This window comes from Semicossyphus pulcher, unplaced genomic scaffold (assembly GCF_022749685.1).
Source record: "Semicossyphus pulcher isolate SPU_LCO1_2020_fin unplaced genomic scaffold, fSemPul1.0.p SCAF_12, whole genome shotgun sequence".
Lineage (NCBI taxonomy): Eukaryota > Metazoa > Chordata > Actinopteri > Labriformes > Labridae > Semicossyphus > Semicossyphus pulcher.
Window position 1 is genome coordinate 13,747,876 of NW_027211626.1, and position 21,908 is coordinate 13,769,783.

The following is a 21,908-nucleotide window of genomic DNA, read 5'->3' on the forward strand; positions in this document are numbered from 1 at the left end:
CTTGTTTGGTGCACATTTACACTTTTTGTTTCCAATCTTAATGCTAAGCTAAGCTAACCATCTCCTGGTTCCAGCTTCATACTTTATGTGCAGGTATGAGAGGTATTGTCTCTTTTGTCTAACTCTCAGCAAGAAAGCATATAAGCTCACTTCCTAAATGTCAAACTATTCCTTAAAGCCAAAAATATCATCACATTATCACTTAAGAGCTAGGCAAATATAATGCTAATTTTGTTACCGTCTACCAGCTCAGTTTAAAAGTTCTATTATTGTTATTTGTATTAGAGATAAAGTAGGGTTAGATGGTTGAATCTACAGGTTTTTAAGGTTCATCCTCTCTCTGAAAGACTTCCTCAGTTTGCTCCTCGGGGCAGGAACAGGACCAGGACCGTGACTTTGTCTGAAGAAGCCGTGTTCATCGGTGGCTTCAGTGGTCTGGATGTGGTGACTCTGGTACTCCAGCTGCTGGAGCGGCTGCTGAGGCTGACTTTGAGGTTGTACATCCAGGACGCCCAGCGGAGCGTTTTTGCGGCTTAGGGCTCCGGCACCTCCGGTGTTGTTCCGCTGGAGCTGCTGGATGATGGCAGAGAATTTGGCATCCAGAGACGGCCTGCCAGTTTTGGACCTTGTGGCTGGACGTGACGTGCAAATGCCGGAGTTTTCCTTCTCCTGGTGTTGGGGAGGAGGAGGAGGAGGACGAAGAGGAGCAGGCAGCGGAGGTCTGGCTGGACGGGTGGGAGGAGCATAAGGCTCTGCGTTAGAGGGAGGGGGCGGGGCACGGCGCTTCTTGTTACTGCTGGGTGTGGAGCTGGTGTTTGGGTTGGGGCTTGAACAAGGGGTGGAGGTTTTGCTCTTGGACAGAATGCTCTTCTGCACTAACACTGAATGGGACCCATCGAACAAAGTGGACCAGTTAGGCGCCTCCTTCTCCTCCTCAGGACCAATCAGAAAGTGGCCGTCTGTCTCCTCTATCTTGTTATGGATCATGTCTGTGATGCTCTCAAACTTGCCAGGTGAATTTATACCTGCAAGTCAAACAAAAAGAAATTTAAGATGATGCCGAATAGATTCATCTTCTTCCATTTTTGATCTATTATTGAAGAGAAAAAATATAAAACTGAAAACTGAAATGATTATGCGTGGTATATAGATTTAGTCATGCTCTGTGTTTGTTAATACAATCCTGTACAAAATGTACATCGATCACCGATGAATCCACTTCAATCTGAATCAATTCAGCCACTCGTTCCAATTAGTCTACTTACTGAGGTCATTGTAAACCGAGTCAGCCTGCTTGGTGAGGAAAAGTGATGGTTTCCGTGGTGACGCTACCTCGATCTTCATTAGCTGGTTGCAGCAGTGCAGCCACTGGCCTGGTTATAAATAAGCAGAGCCAGCAGAGACACAGATAAAAGGTTAAACTATCTGTTCTGAGTTCAGCTAAATATATGTGCAGCCACTTTCTATCCAACACTCCACCTTCTCTTTACATAATTCTCAAACACACACAAGACCTTTATTTTAGAAGAACAGAAACATTTTCCTGCTCCAAACACACATGAACATGTAAGTTAGCTATAGTTTTTATATCAAAAAGGGATTCTGCTTTGTGTTCACTCACTCTGATCATAGAGGTGCTGGTGGAGGGCGTCCAGCCAGTCCTCCAGCTCCTCTCTGGTTTCTGTGGTGAAGACGATGGTCTGAGATCCCTCTGGTGAAGGGTTGATGATGAGCAGACTCCTGGATTTCTGGCCCGCTGACTCCTTCTCCATCACACGGATACGAGTGTCCTGCAGAAACAACAAAAATAACTTTTCATGAGCCGAAAATTAGTTCCACATAATGAGAGCTCTATGTGGAAAAACTGCACTAAAAAGTACTTCGCTGATATTGCAGAAAAAAAGATAATTCAGCAGCAAAATGACAAAGATTCTGAAGTGAGTAATGTGGCATTTTGTATATTGGTTATTCTGCAAAAGCTAGGGAAAACGCTGAGCTGAGATTCAAATAAAAAATGATGAATGTGGAGTTTATAATTACTTCCAAATTCTGCTCACCAGACAGTGCAATTAAATCAGATGATAATGTAGTAACAGCAGTAACAGTGACAGTAGTAGCAATGCCCTTGGTGCTACTTTTGCGACATTATATTTATTTATGTAACAATTATTATAATAAATTAAAACACAGTATTCAGTTTTGTGCGTTTTGTTATGTTGCCCCTGTAGTCAGGTCCCCCTAAATAGGAAGCTCATAACAACAGCTGTGCATGAAATGCAAATTAGAGTGTGGAATATGTTTGTATCCTGTCTCACCTTGCTGACGGGTACGTTGAGAGTGGGCTGCACTTTAGCGTCAATTTCTTCCGGGGTAAAATAACAGGACAAACAGCCGGCACTCAGCACACAGTAAAGACTGCAGCAGCGGTTCATCCCCTCCACATTTTGCTGAAAATTAACAGCATGAGAATAAACAAATGGACTCTAGTGTTCAACACCAGGAATCATGCTAGTGCTAGTGTAGTCAAGGCACCTTTTGGTTCAGGTAGCCAGTCATCATGCTCTGTGTCATGCAGGCAGGCTGGGCCACCAACCGGCAGCAGAGGTTGCCATAAAGCGGAAGCCAGGATGACCACTCAGCTGTGGGGATGAAAAGCAGCACTACAGATCAAACTCTACACATAAAGAGATCTACATACATTAGTAAATAGAGATAGACCGATATGTTTTTTTCAGGGCCGATACCGATACCGATTATTAGTAGTCAAGGAGGCCGATAACCGATATTTGAAGCCGATATTAATTTGCAGTAAAAGTGAAAATATTGGCGTCAAAATTTTGAATAATACAAACTCCAACACTTAACTTTGTTTAAATGCATTTAAGCATATGCATCACAGCCAAAATAACCAGTTTTAAATTGATCTCTTATCGGCCGTCAGATAAAAAAAAAAAAAAAAAAAGGCCGATGCCGATATGCGTCAAAATGCCGAATATCGGCCCGGCCGATAATCGGTCTATCCCTACTGGTAAACTCTTATATGCTTTAAGTAAAAATAAAAGGTACCCATTAGGAATCATTATAATCTTATGCAAAAAGGTAAAAAGGATTTTATGACCTTCTTTGCTTTAAAAAGTGGAGTGTTACAAATCAAAGACACATAAGAGAGCTGATGTGTGTTCCTGCTACATATCTTCTTGCTATATAGGCATTAAACATTCACAGTTATGTAAACATTTATAATAAGCACTGTGGACCTGAATACTAACATACCATAATGTAAACTCATAAAGGTTCACTCCTTAACAATAAAAGCTGGATTACAAAAACCTGCCTGGGCACTCACTTCCTTATCCATTTAATCACTCACAGAAAGGAAGAAGAGTAATCCACGCCGAGCTTCAATCACTGCTGATTTTGTTTGAAAAATACTGTATCATTACCACTGTGTCGAATCAAAGCAGCAGCAAATCCATTTTTAACACATTACATTTCTGTTCCTTCTTACCGTTCTGGAGGACAATGAGGGAGTGCGACTGAAAGCTGCCTTCAGCCTCAGGCAGACACAGTGTGGTGTAGGCCAGCAGGCTGTACTTGGCTCCACTGGTAAAGGTAGACACAAACACATACACAAAGTTCAGTATTATTTTAAGTATATTCTGCATCGCTTTTTTGTGAGTCCTTAGCTTCCAAGGCTCAAGCACAAAATGTTCAAGCTCACCTCTACCGCCAAAGTAAATAATAATAGGGATACATCAATGTTAAGACTCTTTACCAGCATGTGAACATACCCAACAGGATTTTTGTAAATTATCTCCTTGATCAAAGGCCTAATGATCGCAAAGCTTCTCCTCCCACTGAACAGGTGGTACGTATCACTTACAGATGTTCAGTAGAGTTTCACTTGATGCTCTAAAAGCTGTTAGGTAAGGCTTATTTTTGCGGACATAAATAAAATACGGGCCGAAACATCAAAGGTTTTCTGTTTTTATGAAACAAATATTTCAATCTATTGGTACTAAAAAATATCTATGAACGTCCAAATGCAAAACATCTTTATCCTTTAATCCAAATATTGGTTTAACCTTTATCACTCAGTGTCATTTGTTGAGCCTGCAGGTAAGATCTTTGTTCCAGTAAAACGCCATAATCAAGTTTGTTCCCAGCTGCAAAGACCTTAAATAGAGAGCCAAGAGTCTGTAATGGGTTTTTATGGGATAACACAATACATACAATGGTATTGGGTTGTGTTGCAGGAAGGTGTCAGGGTCTTGACTGTCCAGCAGAGGGCAGACCTTCTTCCCAGCACTCTTTCCAAGGGAGTTGCGGAGCTTCTTGGCCAGCTTCTTTGGCGTGTTTACCAACGTGAGCTCTTCCTCCAGGGCACAGCTCCACAGCTCCACCTTCAGCTCAAACAGAGGATCTGCTTCTTTACTATGAGAGAGGATGGACAACTTTATTAAAACAATAATAGATTCTATTTCACAACGATTATGACCAGTACCATCCTTCCCTAACAATACATTTGTTGGTGTTTTTAGAAAAAATTCTGCTTTATAATGCTAACTAAAAATATCCAGCAGAATATTCTGAATATAAGTCCAAGATAAATTTTTGTTCCCCAACTTGGCAGCAGCTGTTAAAAGAGTATTAACTTGCATATTTGACCAGCATGAGAATAATTACTTACAAGATGGTGACACCCTCAAAGCAGACGTCAGTGACCGATCTGTCCACCACCACCATCTCTGTGTCAAACACCTCTGAGCCTATCTGCATCACACAGAACAGCGCCACTCGACGAGAGCCTGTTAACACAAGGGAAGTCCAGGATGTGTTTGTACAGAAAGTATCCACAAATTAACACGAGGTAAAACTAAACTGACGATATGAATGATAGCAAAAGAAGGACAAACTTACTGCCTCTGTTGTTAAAGTGGTCTGAATCCCTCCACATCAAAGGAATACGCAGTCCTACATGAGCAGAGAGGAGAAAGGTTAGTAAAAAGCAACTTGAGATTTCATTTCTACATTTCTTCACAGCTTTTTTGTATAAATATATCATCATAAAAACTATTACATTTTGACCTGCATTTTGTTAAGTCTCATTCTGCACACTGGTTCTGCAGTTATAATTCTGGATAAAGGTGGGAGTATCTTACCAGACATCGCAATTGTACCACTACAGGGGACACGGTCATCTGAAACTGGATCTGAAAGTCTGAAATAAAATGTAAACTTATATTTGCAATTGATCACAATCTGTGTATTAAAACATAAACTTCACTGTAACAAAACAGCACATCAAGTTTAAAAATCACTTTCCAAAACACACTTAGTCCTAGATTAAGTCACAGAGCCATTCATTTTAAGTAAATTGTAAATTGCTAACACAGTTAGCCTAAATTCCTCACCTTCTAACTCCCATCATGTCCTGCTCCTCTTTCTTCTTCTGCAGCTGTGTGAGATAAGCCTTGATCCTGGCATTGCAGGTCAGCAGGTTCTTGGAGGCGTTCAGAACCTGTTCTCTCTTACTGCAGGCGAGGAGCAGCTTGTAGGCACCTTCGCGCATTCGCATCTCAAAGTCAAGCTTGTCTTGTATATTTGAGTTCTTCGTGGCCAGAACATACAACAGAGAAAGTGCAACACGATTAAATTAATTAATATCAAAACAAATATCAGCAGCATGCAGTGTTGGTTTGAATTATGTTAGTCTGTGTTAGTGTATGTTATCATTAGATCAGAGACATGATGAGTGCCAACATGGAGATATTGGAGTGGAGTGGAGTTAGAGTGAAGTTGCCCTCGAATCAAGTGTTAAAGGTGTTACAGCCCTTTGTTGTCAAGTCAACAAATACATTTCATTTACACTAAAAAAAAAAGGTGTTAAACCAACATGTAACATCTTCCAGCCTCTGCTGTCCGCTTAACCATCTGTGCATCTGAATCAGAGTTATTCCTTGGCAAAGACATTAACTAGATTGATTCCAGGTTAAAACATAAAGAAACTGTTTTTGGTCAAATGGAGCTTAAGAGTTTCTTGCTTATAAATACAACAACAGAACATAACAAAGATATCAGGACACCACTGTTAGCTACCACTACAAGAAGGTACCAACACCACAATTAATTTGACATTGATACACTCATGTATAAACACATTATGATGACATATGAAGCAAACATCTTTTCATCACTCAGGGGCAACTTCTCATGGGTGTGATGTGTAAAAGGGATGCTATATAATACATTTGCTAGATGGGAGGACAATGACAGTTAGTACATGATTATATGTAGATTACAAGCAATTTGGATGATGATGTAGTTTAAAAATGTATGGATGGTATCATGCAAAAAAACAAGAGAACAGTGGCAGGAAAATGAATTAGGATAGGTCTAGCTAACGCTTTTGTAGCCTAAATGGAGAATGATGATGTCTGATATAATCAGCTCTAACAAACACATCTTACACTACAATAACACCTTTTCAATCTGGCATGGTAAAATTATTCTTTGAAGGTTAGAAATAGACTAGGAATAGAATGAAGTTCAGAGATAAAAGCACAGTTAAAGGAATACAAACATCATCATTCTCCATATTAACCAACAAACTACAATATGCACCTGTAGCTTCTTAGAAATCTGTCGTATGTACAACAAATTCATATCCTCTACTATCTGCAGAGTGTCATTCAGAAGACTCGGGCATCGTTTCATGCTCTTGGTCTGAAATGAAATTAGTTTAGGCGGTGTTAGAGGAAGGAAAAGAGCATTAATTCTGTGCACGCATAGCTACGTTCAACAAAGCAGAGTGCACGGCACGAGCTGACGAACGTTGAAAGGGGCAGGTCCGGTTTGGGTAAGTGGCCCTACTTGCTCGCTTTGTCGTCCAAAATCGAGGTGTGTGAATGTTTGAGATAGACATTGGAAATTTTATTTGAGCAGCCAACAGAATAAGAAAATCGATGTTTACGCCGTGTTCACTAAACAAAGCGCATATAAGCTTGTTTGTTAGTATCGTTGTACTTTGCACCTCCTCCAGCGTCAAGTGAACTGTCATTGTGATTCTGTTTTGACGGCAAACACACAAAATTAACTCTGTAAGTCTTTGTCCATACCTCTGTTTGTAGGAATACAGCACTCTGTCGTATTTTCTTCCGTTTAATCTCCATTGCCACCGCGGAACCGGCCGATAATAAAGACCTGGAGCTCCCGTTTCGCTTGGAAATTTGAACATCCCGCGGGTCGTCCATATTGTCTGTCCATTCGCTAGCAACAGACAGCACGCACGAGCTGCACATTCCTACTCCAACTTCCAACGCCCCTCCAACGGACAAGGTCGTTCGATTTGTGTCACAGAACCTCCCGCAACAACAACAATGTCAACTAAAGACACAAGTTAAGTAAATTCAAAAGTTCAATACATCTTTAATAAAAATGGTGACCTTCTTAGTAACGTTTAAAATTAATAGGATTAAGAATTAATTAACCAGTTGATCTCTGATTTTAACTTTAATAAGGACGCACCTATCAAGGTGAGTGTGTAATGAAAAGCCAACCTTGGTAAAGTAGCCTTCAAAACTTCAAATACTAAAAATATCAAAATGTAATAATAATTTTTTAAGTAAAGAGTCACGTGTACAGTTCAAAAATAAATATCAAATAAACGCCCCGCCTTGCCAGCCGATACTTTCAGGAATATAAACCGAGTGCTTCACGTCGACAGGGACGGAGCGTCATTGCGTCACTGTTTAGCGAGACGATTTAAAGGATTACAACGTCTCCGGTTTGAATGTTTGTACATATTATTAAAAAAACAAAAACACAGTAAAAGGTTTTATTTGATTTACGATTAATCCTTACAGCATAAAACCTTCTAATTCTCACTCTGGTTGCATGGAACTCGAGAAGGCGATACCAATCGTCTTTAGATGCAAACAAACCATTCCAGTTACCTTCACTAATTATTCAGTTTCTTCTCAGGTGTGACGATGTTTTATTAATTTTGTATTTTCTAGGACAGAAGTGGTTAAAATCTCTAAAAAATGGATGCACGTATGAAAAAAAAATGCAATTATATTCCTGTTTTGTTACATTCTCATTAATTTTTAATCGTTTCTTTAGTTTGGTTCTCGGGAGTTTCTCTGAACTGCCCTTCGTGCAGCAGACATTGTCGTTTTTCAGCTTTAAATACTGCCAGCTGCGCAGCCCAGCTGATGTTCCAGAAACAATAGATCCTGAAACGCGACCAGTGAGTCCAGGAAACCCGCCCACTCGGTTCTGTCTGACGGGCTTCTGGTCGAGTTGGAAGCATCCATGGCTGGAAGTGTAGACGCAGGCGCTGCTGTGGATAAACTGTCAAGGTGGAGAATAAAACACGAACGCCGGAAATGACGACAATTGCCTTCAAAATTGAAAGGTGCATTTTTGTAAATTATAATTGGATGCATACAATCCTCTGATCCACACTGTTCACAGTGATGTCAGCTACTTTGCCATATGCAGGGAATCTCCCTTGCCTCTCCCCTTTCATAAACTGTATACTGTTGTGTTTTATCCTGTACAATATACTGTAACATTATAATGACCCATTGCAGCTACAAATGAATTATCATAGTTAAATCAACATAATCATGTAAGTAAAAACTACCATAAGCCTAAATTCTTTTCTGGAAGCCTACCTCAGTTGAAAGCCACAATTTGACTCTCCTATTCTTCGGTTTTAAACATGGTACAGTTCCTATAATAATTTTTTTTTAACTTAACTAGGCTTCTTTTTAAAAACATATTGTTAGAAAGACATTAAGACAACATTGTACTTCTACTAAAGATTTAGATGGATTCCCAAAATATTTTTCCTGAGCAGGGCAGTTCAACAGGATTACAAGGTATTAACCCGTTTTTGAATTTTGTGATTATAAATAAATATAAACAAATGTCTTTATTTTAAATTCTATGCCTTCATTTGACAGAAAGTAAGGCATATAATTGAGCATTTTCTAAAATCTTCATACAGCCTTAGTAGTTATATAAAAACTGTTTTTTTTTATATACGAGTAAATTAAAGTGAGTGATACATATGACTGTTAAAGAAAGCAGAATAAGATTTTCTGTTGAGAATGTGCAGGACAATATCAGCAAAGAGAAAAGAGGTTACAGCATTGTCCACAGGGGGCGCCAAAATCAACACAAACCGAAAGTTCCTCACAGCAGCTTTAAAACAGATGTTTTATTTCCATTCTCTTTATGAACACCAGAACAAAGTTTTCTAACTATTTTCGAATTAATAGTTTCATTATTAATAGGGTATATTGTAGACTATTTTATCGTTTTGATTTTTTTTTTTAACTGGGGTAGCTCCCAGCTAATCCCCATACATTTACTATCATGCTTTTCAAACATTATTGTTAAGTTGATTAATATCAACGTTCTGCTGTAAAAAGGCCTTAACAAGAAACAAAATACCAGGGATAATGAATAAGATATCATTTTGTAAAATGTTGTTGTTTGACCTGACATAGCCCACATGACAATGATTTCCAGGTGCTCATCTAACCTGACAGATCAAGGAAAGCTGAACTGCAACTCATTATTTACAACATACTCATTTGCCAAGATACTCAGTCTGTCACGGGCTATCTGTCACTGACATATCTCAGAATTTTATTCACTCTGATTTTATTATGAAAGTTGATACCGGAAGTTATCATTCATACGGCCGTGTGTTGACGCCGATGATGGTCCGCTCGCCGCTCGTTTGCAGGGAGTAGCGTATTGCTGAGCAACGGAGGGAGAGAAGGCCGACGCGCACAGCCAGACTGAACTGCAGCAACGGCAGGGCTGGGCTCTAACCACACACACATCTTTCACAGCAACACACACCAGCGAGGAGAAGGGTAAGTGAAAAGTAAATTTCACTTTTATTTAGCGTACCTTAGAATATATAGGCTAACTAACTGTAGCCTTTTAGCTAGGTGGTCGACCGTTAGACGCACGTGAAGTTTGAGGTAGAAAAAAAGGAAAGAGTCGCTGTTCTGCTTTTTCTGCTGCCCCTCTATTGATGTCAATGTGGGGTTTCAATGTTGATACAAAATTCTCAGAGGTGACCGACAGTCTTTGGTGCTTTTCATGTAAAAGCCATTAAACCTGGAGTCAAACTGATGTGCTTTCCTTAATAAACAAGGGCTGTACATAAATACTGTTAGTCTTATCACGGCTAGACAAACTGCTGTGACTCCCTGTTGGCTAACTGGATGTGGCTCCGGCAGCAGCATGACCAGCCTGCCCTGCTCCGCCTTTGTACAGCGACAGAGCCTCGCCACTTTGCTTCCTCTGTAAAAACACCCGGCACATTTGCCCTAATGCTATTATTATTTGCTTTTAATAGTAGCATAAGCTTGACCCGTTTTTTTCTGTTCGTTGCATCTTTCTACAACGGCGGAGGCAACCGAGACAGGATGCACATCAATGAAGGTCGGTCACAATGGACGCTTTGTGTTTATCTCGTTGAAAACACACTAACCTCAGGGTCCTCTTTGAGTCTATTTACGCTGTCTGAAGGGAAGATTATGTGAGGAGGCATTTCGCTATTTAATGTAGCTGCAGAGTGTTTCCCGATGCCGGACCCCCTCCTCTCCTTCTGTGGGAAGGCTTTGTTTTCGTGGGGCAGATGTAGCTGGCCTACATGCATCCGCTCTCTTTGTGTTGAGTTTGATTTTGCTGTCATCATCATATAAGATGTAAAACTCTGGGAGATGAGCTATGGAGCTGAGATGAGCTATAACTCCATCATCTTTAATGCTGGTATGACCTTTTTCTCAGTAATTACTGTAAATACTACAAACCATCTACCTTTGGTACATAACAACCTGATTCATAACCATATTTATCTCAGAACCTTTGTAATCTTTATTGCACCATTTTACTATTGTCTAATAGTGTTGTTGTGTTTTTTATATCATTTATATATATATATATATATATATATTAATACTTTGTAATATTTATTTCTATCTATAGGCCTGTATATAGTAGTTTTAGTTCTGTAGTGTCTAAGTGTCTAAACTGTCCTTTAGTATGTCAATTTTTGGGTTTGTACACTGAGAGCAAAGAAAACCACGAGTCAGATTCCTTGTATGTGCCCACATACTTGGCCCATAAAATTGATTCAGATCTTTAAGATGCCTTGTTTGCATACCTTTTACAAACAAAGCAATGACACATTTCACATGGTGTAATTATTATCTAATTATCAGACTGCTTTGAATGAATTATGAATTTCATCTAAATGCTCATGGCAGATGCATAGCCTCAAAGTTCCACAGTTGCTAAAACATTTGAAACAGAAACATCCATCCATAGCAACAGCCTTATTGTATTAATTCGTCATGATCATTTCCTTTAATTCCGGCAATTAGCATTAAAGGTACCAATAATGGTTGTTGTATTCCAGGTCAGGTCACACAGTTCACTGTTCACATACTGGACTAATATTTTCTCTGAAAGCTGTAGAGCAATAGGCTGCAAAGAAGAGAGGCTTCAGTCCCTTCTTTCCTTCCCCTCCCTCATCTGTTAAAATTCAAATGTTTTGGGTTTGAGCCATAAATTGTGCAGATAATACCAACCACTCCAGCTTTGCTCTTTTTCTTTTCTTTCTCTCAATTCCTCTGCCTCTTTCTGCCTCCTTCCTGTCCTTCCCACAAATGTGGCTGCCGGCAGGCTGGTTGGCTCTACAGGCGGTTGCATTTTTAAAAAGTGTGTCAGTGTCACAGGACGGTTGCTGCACTCTCCGAGTGAAAGCAGCCTCCTCCATGCCTTTATACGTGTCCGTTTACACAGTTAGAGTGACCATGTGAATAAATAGGTAGTGTTCTTGCTTTCTTGCTTTCTTTCTTTCTTGCTTAAAATCAGCAAGCTGTTATTTGTGTATAACTTTGAAGGTGCCCCTGCCTTGCTATCATAATTCTTGTGATGAACTTGTGGCCAATGAGATAGATGTACAAGTGTAGTATTTCATTCAGTAATGGAGCCTATTTTGTGTTCTAGTCTATAGTTGGGACTGAAGACTTTGTTGTCCGGCCTGCCCATGGCCATTGTGTGTAGTAGGAAGTTTAGGAAGTGAGTTCATTTTACTTCAGTGGTCAGGGAGTTTTGTTTGTGACTGAAAACAACCAAGCATGGGTGTTAGAACTCAAATCTACTCCATTCTGTTCAAGATGTTTATAAAAGTGTTTCGCACTAGGGTGTCTGTGGCTCAAAATAGAAGTGTATCTCACTTTTGTAATCTACCAGAGTAGAAAAGTTGAAAGGGTTATGAGAGGAAGATAGCTTTGCGTGGTGCAGCTCCGGCTTGTGTGCAGAGGTAGAGAGACAAAAAAAAAGGAAGGCGAATAGAAAAGTCTGTGCTAGGAAATTGGGAGAAAAATGAAAGACAGCATGGCTGAACAGAAAAAAAGCTTGAAGCAATTCATAGACATAATCATTAGCCTCTCCCTTGTTATGGAACATCAAGGGCGTGTCTGGGTTTTGAATGAAAAATAAAACAGGGAGACCACATCTGTTTCGGGGTGTAACATACTCCCCTCTGACTTTCCGGTATTTTGTGCTTCTTTCCACCGCAGATATTGATCTTGTATTTGGGCAGTTTCTTTCCATCTCTCCCTCTGCCAGGCTCCCCTGATTGTCCTGTTATGCTAACGTGTTTTTTTTCCCTCCTAAGTGCTAGTGTGGATTTCAGAGTGAGACAGTTCACTATTTTTGTCTGCTGCCGAGGCTATTGCTGTGGGCATGATTTAACGTTGCTGGTGCCATAATCAACGTGGCAGCGTTGGTCAAATACTAATGTTCCCGTTAAAGGGCCACGGGTCAGGCATTATCTGCTCAGCAGGGGCCGAGCAGGGCCATGAGAGCACTCATTAGAGCCACCTATACTTGATACGCTGTGTGCTTTGGCTTATGTTGTTGCATAATACAGTGATTTATCTGTATGACTTATGTTATCTGATAATATCGCAGATGGTGAACGAAAAAAACAGCTGAAATATAATTTGGTGTTTCCCATTATAACACTAACATGGAATATTTACAATATATATGTATGAATATAACGGCTGGGGGCGGCTGTGGCTCAGTGGTAGAGGCGGTCGCTTTTCAATCGGAAGGTCGGAGGTTCGATCCCCAGCTCCCTGAGACTACATGTCGAAGTGTCCTTGGGCAAGACACTGAACCCCAAATTGCTCCCGGTGGCATAGCCAATGGGTATGAATGTGATATCTGATTGACAGTTGGGCACTTTACGTAGCAGCCTCTGCCATCAGTGTGTGAATGGGTGAATGTGATATGTAGTGTAAAAAGCAGCTTTGAGTGGTCGCAAAGACTAGAAAAGCGCTATATAAGTACAGTCCATTTACCAGTCCATTTACCATATATAGATTTAAGTTGGTCTATACATTGTATTAAATAATGCAGACTCTGTCTACCTGAGGCAAAAATCTCCAATCCCGTTTTTTTGTCTAATCATCATTCCAAAACTCAAAGATTTCCCATTTACAAACAGCTAATTGTTTCAGCTCAAGTCTTATTTAATATTTACTGCTCTAAACCTTCTGCATTAAAGTCTGAATATTAGTCTACTGCACACATTATATTCTATTTTTATGTCCCATTGAGAAAGCTGCCTCCAGAAACGAGTGTATTTTTCAGAAAAATGTACTGCACACACGTTTCGGGGAATTAATCACATGCACTGAAACAGACAATGCCGCGGGGCATCTGTGTCATTAATACTCTTGGATTATTAATCATCTATTTTTTTTACTATCTCTCTATCAGTAAGAGAGCGTGTTCAGAGGGCTGGTTTCCCCTCTGTGGTTTCTTCAAGAACAATAACTTTCTCAGACAGAGCTTAAGGGCAAGTTATGTTTTTTACTAAAATGCTGTATAGTTCTTAATATCCGTGAGGTGTAAATTTCCATATGTAGGTCTGTGGGTCACGTGGAACAGTGGGGTCAGTGAGCATGTGTTGGGTTTATGTCTTAAGGCCAGAGGGGTGAGCCGGCTTTGTTTATGGTGATAACAATGCGGCAGGCTGGACGGATGCTGGCTAAATGGAGGTGTATTGCTTGTTTGTTGCTATCGCCAACTGCTCATGTGATGCGTGTGGCTGCTTTTCTGCACCATATGGTCTTTTCTGCTGCATTGGAGTTTTTTTTTTTCAGCCACATGCTGCATGTACAGGCCACATCAACACACATAAAGCCCTACTGAAACATGCATACTCAGGTTTCTGCAGATTTAGGGTGGTATGCTGACACCATAATGATTTATTATCTCCCTGCATCCTATTATTAGTGATTAATGTTGGGGTACAGTCTTTATCGGGCTGCATTAATTATAGGCTCAACCATTCATAATGTACTTTTCAATTCCATGAGTGGTTTTCTTTGTTATATAGCCTGTATAAATATATCTTTTAACATTTTTTAAATTAAAAATATAGCTCTTTAATCTTACTCCAATTGCAGGATCCTGATTTATAAAAGCACAAAGGGAAGAGTATGACCCGTTTTTGTCGAATGTTAGGATGTATTTCTTTTTGATTTGAATCATATGACAACCATGTTATTCTTGGGAGGGTCAACAGGAGAGAAATAGCAAATGATCCAGTCAGTCGCCATGTATGTAAGTGTGATATAATGTTCTTCCATCCTTATTTGGCAGCGCTTATCCAAGCAGTGTTTGGAAGCTGGGGGGGGGATCCTTGGTGGGCAGACACACTGTCAAACTACAATCAGTCTCAGGACAGAGCCCAAAGTACTGAGTGCTTATCCTGGATTTCAGCCTTCAGTTAAAGTTTACAGAAATAACTATGTTGAAATGAAGTTTTTAACGGCTTGACAAGGTGAATGTTAAAACAAATATGGAGTGTTTTTCCCAATTTTTCATTTATGAGGAGAGGTAAAGTAGGCCAACGTGATTCAAATGTCAGAAGGAATCACACACTAAGAGACTGACATCCCAGGAGAAGCCATGGAGCACTCGTTTGTGCACTCTTAAGTTGAGACCAAGAACATTTTATGTACTGTTTTATTTAACAGCTGTCATGTGATTGAGTGGCAGCCTTGCAGAGCTAATCTATATTTACTTGTCATTCATAATGATGGTTTTCAGGGTTTGTCTTTGACATAGATGTCCTCATTCCTCACTTAGATTACTTATAGTACAAAGTGCAACATTAGAATCAATGATATATAAACAATCATTTCTAGAATGGTGCTTCACAAGACTTTAACTGTTACTCCGGTAATGATTAAGGTAAATCTGTAAAACCAGGACGCACCGATGGTGATGAAGTAAGTTTTTCAGATGGAAAAATGTATGTTTTCTAAACATAAAATTCACTGAAGTTTATAATTTATAGCTCAGATAACGTTGATTGAATAACTTTGATTCAGCATGCTCGTGTGTCCTGGATATTTGTACCCGCATCAGTCTCTCTTTTTGTCTGAAGCTTAGAGAGGAACAATAGATCCTCTACCTTCTCTACTGTAGACTTTTATGTTTGTAAATCTACTATAGACTCAGCCATTAGGGACTAGAAAATCCTTTGTCTGTCCGCTTGTCTGCCTTTCTGTCTAGATATGGTTTGTTCTTTACGGCCCTCAGGGTCTCAAGGTTTCCCTCACTCCCAAAAGATGTCTAGGTTGCAGGTGCAATTCAGTCTCCCTTGTCTGCTATGTATTGACTTGCTGACCTTAGCTCAGCAATTTTAAGGTAATAGGCTGCTGCTTTTTTATTTGTCTTGCCCTTCAGTGTGATTTGTTTTGCTTCTAAGGTGCCATCCAGCAGCATGTACTCTCTCTTTCCTCTTTTTTTCCCATTATTAAGCTAAAATATTGATTACAATATTTATCTCAGTACCTCAATTGCAGTCCTGACAAAAAGTTATAATCTACAAAAGTCATGTCCTCTCATTTTGACAACATCTGTGGTGCTAAGCTGTCTTTGCTGTGGCGTTTCAGTGCTACACTCCCGAGAAATCCCTTTGCAGTGCGTCAGAGTGCATCGCTCGTGGATAGAGTTAAATTTCATAAAGTAACTGCTCTTTTCCTCGCCTGTTCAGCCAAGGGGGCTATCACTGCTCAAGCTAACTACTTAGTGCTATTTATATCGGAACAATCTGCTCCTGCTGCTGTTGTAAACACTAGCTGCATCACCTCCTGTCTGGCAGAGGTTTTCTCTTTGGAAAGACCGACCAGACAAGAGAGTTCAGAGCACTAAACGCCTAAAAGCTTTTTAATTTAATCACTATTCATCAGTGACTTGCAAAATATCTTTATTTTGTCATTAGTAATTCCCCTAGAAGCATTGGACCAAAAGTGTCACCTAGCCAAACATGTTTCTTACTATAGCATATATACTGTAGCTGCTGGTGAGTTTAACCGTAGCTGCACTGTGATTTAAGCTACATTTTTACAATGTAGGCAGACAACCACACCCTTACTTGGGCTAAGTTTGGCTCTCATCATAAGACCATGTGGAATTTTTTGTGACGAGAGTATGAGTTGTCTCTCTCCGTCTGTCCCGCTTCTTTCTCTCCTACTGTCTTCCTCGCTTTGGTTTACTTAGCGTGTGTGTGTTTGTGTAAATCTGTGTGTAGAGGCTACAAATGGCAGCTGTCAGTGATGTGGTCTGAGTCAGCTATCAGGGTCTCTGTGGTGATGTGACGGTCTCGGAGGTTAAACAGAAAAAGCAGATGAGTAGTGCGGATGGTTACCCAGCTGTTGCATCATCCTCGGATGCATACTGGAGCCAGATGCTACGTGGAGAGCTGCAGCCACAGGTTGCGCAAAGAAACATATTAGCGATGACGGGAAATAAACTCATTGACATCATGTCCGGTCAGCTTTAAGACAGTATTTGTGATTGGCTAGTTTGAATTGTAGAAAAAAACAGAAGACTGCTTAAATAACTTCAGGCTGGGGAACAGAAACACAACTGTGAGAACAATTTGTCAGCCGATAAATCTGATTATCCAGCACAGCTGTCTGAACATTAATGACACAATGAATATTAATAATAGTGCTCATACTCATTTGCTTCAATCAGCCCCTTTGTTAGTGTTTAAGATGATTTTCCTCATGAGAGTGTGATTCATTTCCTTTGAAGCTGTGAAAGAGCATCCTCACTGCGGATGGCACTTTGTTTTTCATTCATTTCGTTAAAAACAACACCACATTTACTCTGTAAGCTCCGTCCACTACAGGAAGTGAAGTGCACACTTCCTGTCTCTTCACAACCGTCTCCTCCAACACAAAGAATTCACAGTCATCTCAGAATAATCCTTCCCTTTCACTCCTTAACTCTGTGTGTCAGGTCTGGGGGCTGGGGAATTCCTGCCAAAACCATGAGGTCACTATTCCTCCTCATTAGCCCCAGCACAAGTTGCTGAAAGATTGGAGTGGAGATGAAACAAAACCAGAAGAATGATGAAAGTATGTTTTTGCTAAACATTGAATTAATATGAATCTTTTTTTGCTGTGGAATTTCCTACATATAATTTTTCAGTGCTTTGTTAGTTAGTCCCTTTCCTACTGGTCCCGCTAACACCCGGCTTTTTTGCTTAGTGGGAAAGGTTACAATCGGCATTCAGACCCGGGTCAAATGACTCTGCCTAGATGCTCCGGCCGGCAATCATGAGAACACAAAACCTGGGCTAATCGCCGCCCCCTTTCCGGCGCGATGCTATGATGTGCATTGGAGTTCCGGTCGCTGTTAATACAGAAGAACAACATACAACTGCGAATTTGTTCTTTGTTTCGTGCAAGGTGCAGCAACACTGGCAAGGTGAGAGAGCTTCTTCTGATCCGAGGGGAAGAAGAAATAAGGCGACTTTCTCTGGCGCATTTGTGACATCAGACAGTGACACAGCAGAAAAGAGACCGAAAGGAGTATACTCCACTGGCAATGGGAAAAGAGAAAATTGTCATCTATTAGCAGGTCTTCCCGGGTCGGAAAAATCTGCGTCAATGCACTTATTTTGATGGGAAAGGGGTATTAGTTGCATAATTCTTCATTGTACTGAGGTGGAGGTAGAAGTCCAGGATACAGATATCTAAAAATGTGGCTTAAACTAGCTGCAAGGACAGAAACCACTAGAGTTAAGTGAGAAAACATGTTTTTTGTAATGTGGGATCATTTAACATTAGGCCTGTAAGGAGCACATGTACAGCAGACAGCTGTGTCTCCTTTGTCAGACCCACCACTGCATTCCTCCAGCTGTGCCATGTCTTTCATGTGTGATAGCAAGAAGGTTTTTTCAATGGCACCGCACAGGCTGGTCTGCATCTTAGTCAGCCTCCTCAGCCACATTCTCCTCAACCTTGCATTCTGCCTGAGTGTGCAGTGGTTATTGAGACAAGCAAGCCTTCAGATGCTTTGGTTACACCGGGGAAGGGAAACCACACATAATTATAGTGTAATGGCAATGCTGTTGTTGTTCTGTGCAGGCTTTCTCTGATAATGAATTCATAGTGTGTTGTTTCTTCCAAACACAATAACTGGTCCATATCTGACTTATAATTCATTCATGTGACTGTGCAGCTATGAGTAACGTATGTTAAGTATGTTAATAAGCATCATATAAGCATGAGATACTGAGCTAGAATCTGGGCAGTGACGATTTGATTTAATGAAAACACATCTTCCATTGTTCTGCAAACTGTGGTCATTCTTTCCCCATGTTTTCTTTTATTTTGGTGAAGGATGCAACTAGGGATGCACGATATCGGACACGAAGCCGATATCCGTCAATATAATTAACCGATAGAATAATGGGCTGCTGCATACTTGATTAAATGCCCGACCTCGGCGCAATGTCCCCGGCGCGAAGAAGACCTGCGCGGCGCAGCGTGATGACGTCACTTGTGTCTACCTGCAGCATGAGAGAGTTAGAAGCCAAAATGTCCGTGGTGTGGAAGTTTTTCAAAGTGTCCGAAATAGATAGCAATACTGCTATTTGCAATGACTGCTCAGCTTCGGTGATGCGAGGAGGAGCCAAGGCAAAGTCTTTCAACACTACAAACTTGATTAACCATCTCAAGACCCGTCATCCCGACCGTTGTAACAAATGTGATAAGAGTATCACCGTTATACTGTACGCTAATTCCAATACAGAAGAGAGTTGATGATCTCTGCAATTAGGTGTGCGGGAAAAACATATCGGTATCGGTAATCGGCTAAATGAGCTGTAAAATATCGGTATATTGGATATCAGCAAAAAATCCAATATCGTGCATCCCTAGATGCAACCCCATAACTGTCATAAAATATTTTTTAAGAAGACACTTACCTATGACTGCCTGTTGCAACGGATTACTCGTCACAGTAATTTGCATTTGTCAAAAATGTCCTCATTAAATGTTCACATATCCTATCAAACGGTTGGATATTCTGTGATAGAAAGCTAATCCCTTCTACATCAGAGACATCTGTTGCTTCGGTGCAGTCATGTTCCCAACAGCATCGTGCAAGAAACCGTTAGAGGTGTGTAGTTGATTAAAATTTTACCCAGGGGATTATTGAGTTGGTATACTGAGTACTTATGAGGTCAAGTGAGCAAGAGCTTAGCTTAATAATCTTTAATTCCCTCTCTGATGGGCTTTTCTTGGCACCTTCTACACACGTTGAAGTGCCTGTTATTTCAGTAACGCTTGATATTACCCTGAAAACCTTCCCTTTAAAACTGTCTATATAAAACAAATTATCAAAATGATTAGATAATAATAACCTCTGTATTAATTTAAACGTTTAGGTTAGCAAAACATTTCTACCTCACTCTGAGATGCAACAGTGAGGCAGTGTAAAAACGTTTAGTTGTGAGAAAGGATCCTTTTCCAGCCAGTTGATCAGTCAGACAGCATCTATCCCGACAGTCGTATAACCAGCCATCAAACCTCTAAAAATAAAATTACACGTCTGTCAGTTCTTTCGGGCCTAGGAAGTTAGAAAGTCAGAGTGGCTGGCTTTGACCTCCTTTCCAGCTCAACCGAAGGACAGCGAGGGGAGGAGGAAGGCAGGAGGGAAAATAAATGTCCTGCTGGGGAAGCGGGCCAACATTCCTACATCACTTCCTCCCCAAACATCTGGCAATGATCAGGGCAGGCAGAGAGAAAGAGAGGATGTATCTTACTGGCTGGCTTAGTGTTCATTTGCAGGCGTATACACTGAGGCATCACATTGCAAGACCGCCCACTCAACCTCATTCCCCCTACCAGCAAAACAAAATGAAGCAAGATAGATGAAGAGTGTTTTGATTTAGTGTTTTCCTACCAATGTTTACACTTTATTTGTGCATCTACTATCTCACTACTTCATATGTTCCTACAAACATTTCAGCTGTCAATATCATATTGCAAGGAAGCATTATTTATGTGTTTTCCTGCCTCTGTAAATATAAATGAAATCTCTCTCCCCAGGATGGCCTAGCTGTGTTGTGTTGTCAGCAGTCTATCAGCAGTGAGCTACCCGGACCAGAGGTGTGTCATTAAACTCTCTATTTTATTTTTCAATTTGTACCTTTACCTTTGTAACTTTCTGCCAATGACGAGGCAAAATAATGGTCTTTCCTCTTCTAGAAATGCAGCTAAATGATAACTCTGTTATTGGGCTACACATAACTAATTCTACCTGTTTGCTTCTGTCAAATATAGGTGTGTACCAGAGGCAGCAGCAGCTTGCAGAGATGAGTGTTACCTCCTGGTTCCTGGTGAGCAGCGGGGGCACTCGCCACCGACTGCCCCGAGAAATGATCTTTGTTGGCCGGGACGACTGTGAGCTCATGCTACAGGTGAGAAAATTTAACACACGTGCGTCTTAATTGACAGCAGCCTCATTAAACAAAAAACTGAGAAGATATACACTTTTTTCAGTAGCCATTGCTGGCTATATTGAAGAATAGTGGCAGTCTGAGTCTCAGTAGGTGTCAAGGTAATATGCTAACAAGTGAACACACGTAGCCTGACACTCATTAAGGTGTTCCTCTCAGTCATATAAATAACCTGCTGGCCTCACAGCACTGTGTTTCATAAGCAAAGTCACTACTTTCTAAATAGAAACAAACAAAGCTCACCCGGTATCAGACTTGATTGAGGTGCTGGTGCTATAAGTAGTGAAATGAATGAAAAAAACATCCACACACCCAAATCTGTGCAAAGATCGTACTAGTGTGATTTTTCCACAAATGAGCCCTCACTGCTTATCCTGTCGCCGTTGCAGTAGCAGAACTTGTGTATATGTCTTCATGTTGGTGTCTGTGTGTCCTGAGGTGGTGTCAACGCAGCTGTGCATACATCCAGGGAGACCATGTGTATACTCATGTGTACCTCTAGTCACTGTACTATTAATAGAAAGTGGGGCAGATACCTCCTGAGTTAGATCTTATCTGACTGGCTCAGTTGTAGTGGGTAGCGGGTGCATCCATGGCAGCAGTCTCTGTTATGACATTACAGGTCGAGGGAAGTTTTTGCTGGTATCAGCGTCCATCTGAGAGTTTGATTGTAAAGAAAACATTCAGGACTCTCACTGATATTAATTTATTTTACTGTGTTGGTGGAACTTCTTAGATTGCCCTTTCTATCTAATCATGTACATTACATTCTACATAAAAAAACATTATGTAGAATGTAATGTATTACATAAAGTATAATACTAAGCGCCTACATTAATATATGTTCATCTTGTGATTGAACAGTAGTTTGTAACCTTATTGGGTTTTATATTTTAACATTGTGTTACAGTATAGGACTATTGATGTTGCCCATACAGTCTAAATGCAAATTACATACATATGTGCTGAAACAGAACTTCATTGCCCTCTACCAGGGTAGTCTTACAAAGACATTGGTTTGTAG

General features: G+C 40.5%; 2 protein-coding genes and 1 long non-coding RNA gene across 3 annotated transcripts in view; 2 read left to right on the forward strand and 1 right to left on the reverse strand.

Annotated features, from left to right (window-relative positions):
• Positions 1-231: 231 nt before the first annotated feature.
• rtkn2 (rhotekin 2) lies at positions 232-7,253 on the reverse strand. Its single transcript, XM_069659205.1, has 12 exons — positions 7,119-7,253; positions 5,415-5,611; positions 5,163-5,221; positions 4,921-4,974; positions 4,691-4,808; positions 4,234-4,434; positions 3,509-3,603; positions 2,533-2,639; positions 2,316-2,447; positions 1,622-1,790; positions 1,266-1,373; positions 232-1,025 (listed from the first exon to the last, which is right to left on the reverse strand). The coding sequence occupies exons 1-12, from the start codon at positions 7,251-7,253 to the stop codon at positions 313-315; spliced, it is 2,088 nt and encodes a 695-aa protein (XP_069515306.1). The 3' UTR covers positions 232-312.
• Positions 7,254-9,799: 2,546 nt separating this feature from the next.
• On the forward strand, positions 9,800-20,746 carry LOC138588256 (uncharacterized). Its single transcript, XR_011307820.1, has 3 exons — positions 9,800-9,896; positions 20,475-20,534; positions 20,709-20,746. It is a non-coding gene; the product is annotated as an uncharacterized lncRNA (long non-coding RNA).
• cep170aa (centrosomal protein 170Aa) overlaps positions 20,741-21,908 on the forward strand; it is a 29,159-nt gene continuing 27,991 nt past the window's right edge. The window contains exon 1 of the mRNA XM_069658247.1: positions 20,741-20,845. Coding sequence (XP_069514348.1) covers positions 20,741-20,845 — 105 coding nt within the window. The remainder of the gene's footprint in view (positions 20,846-21,908) is intronic.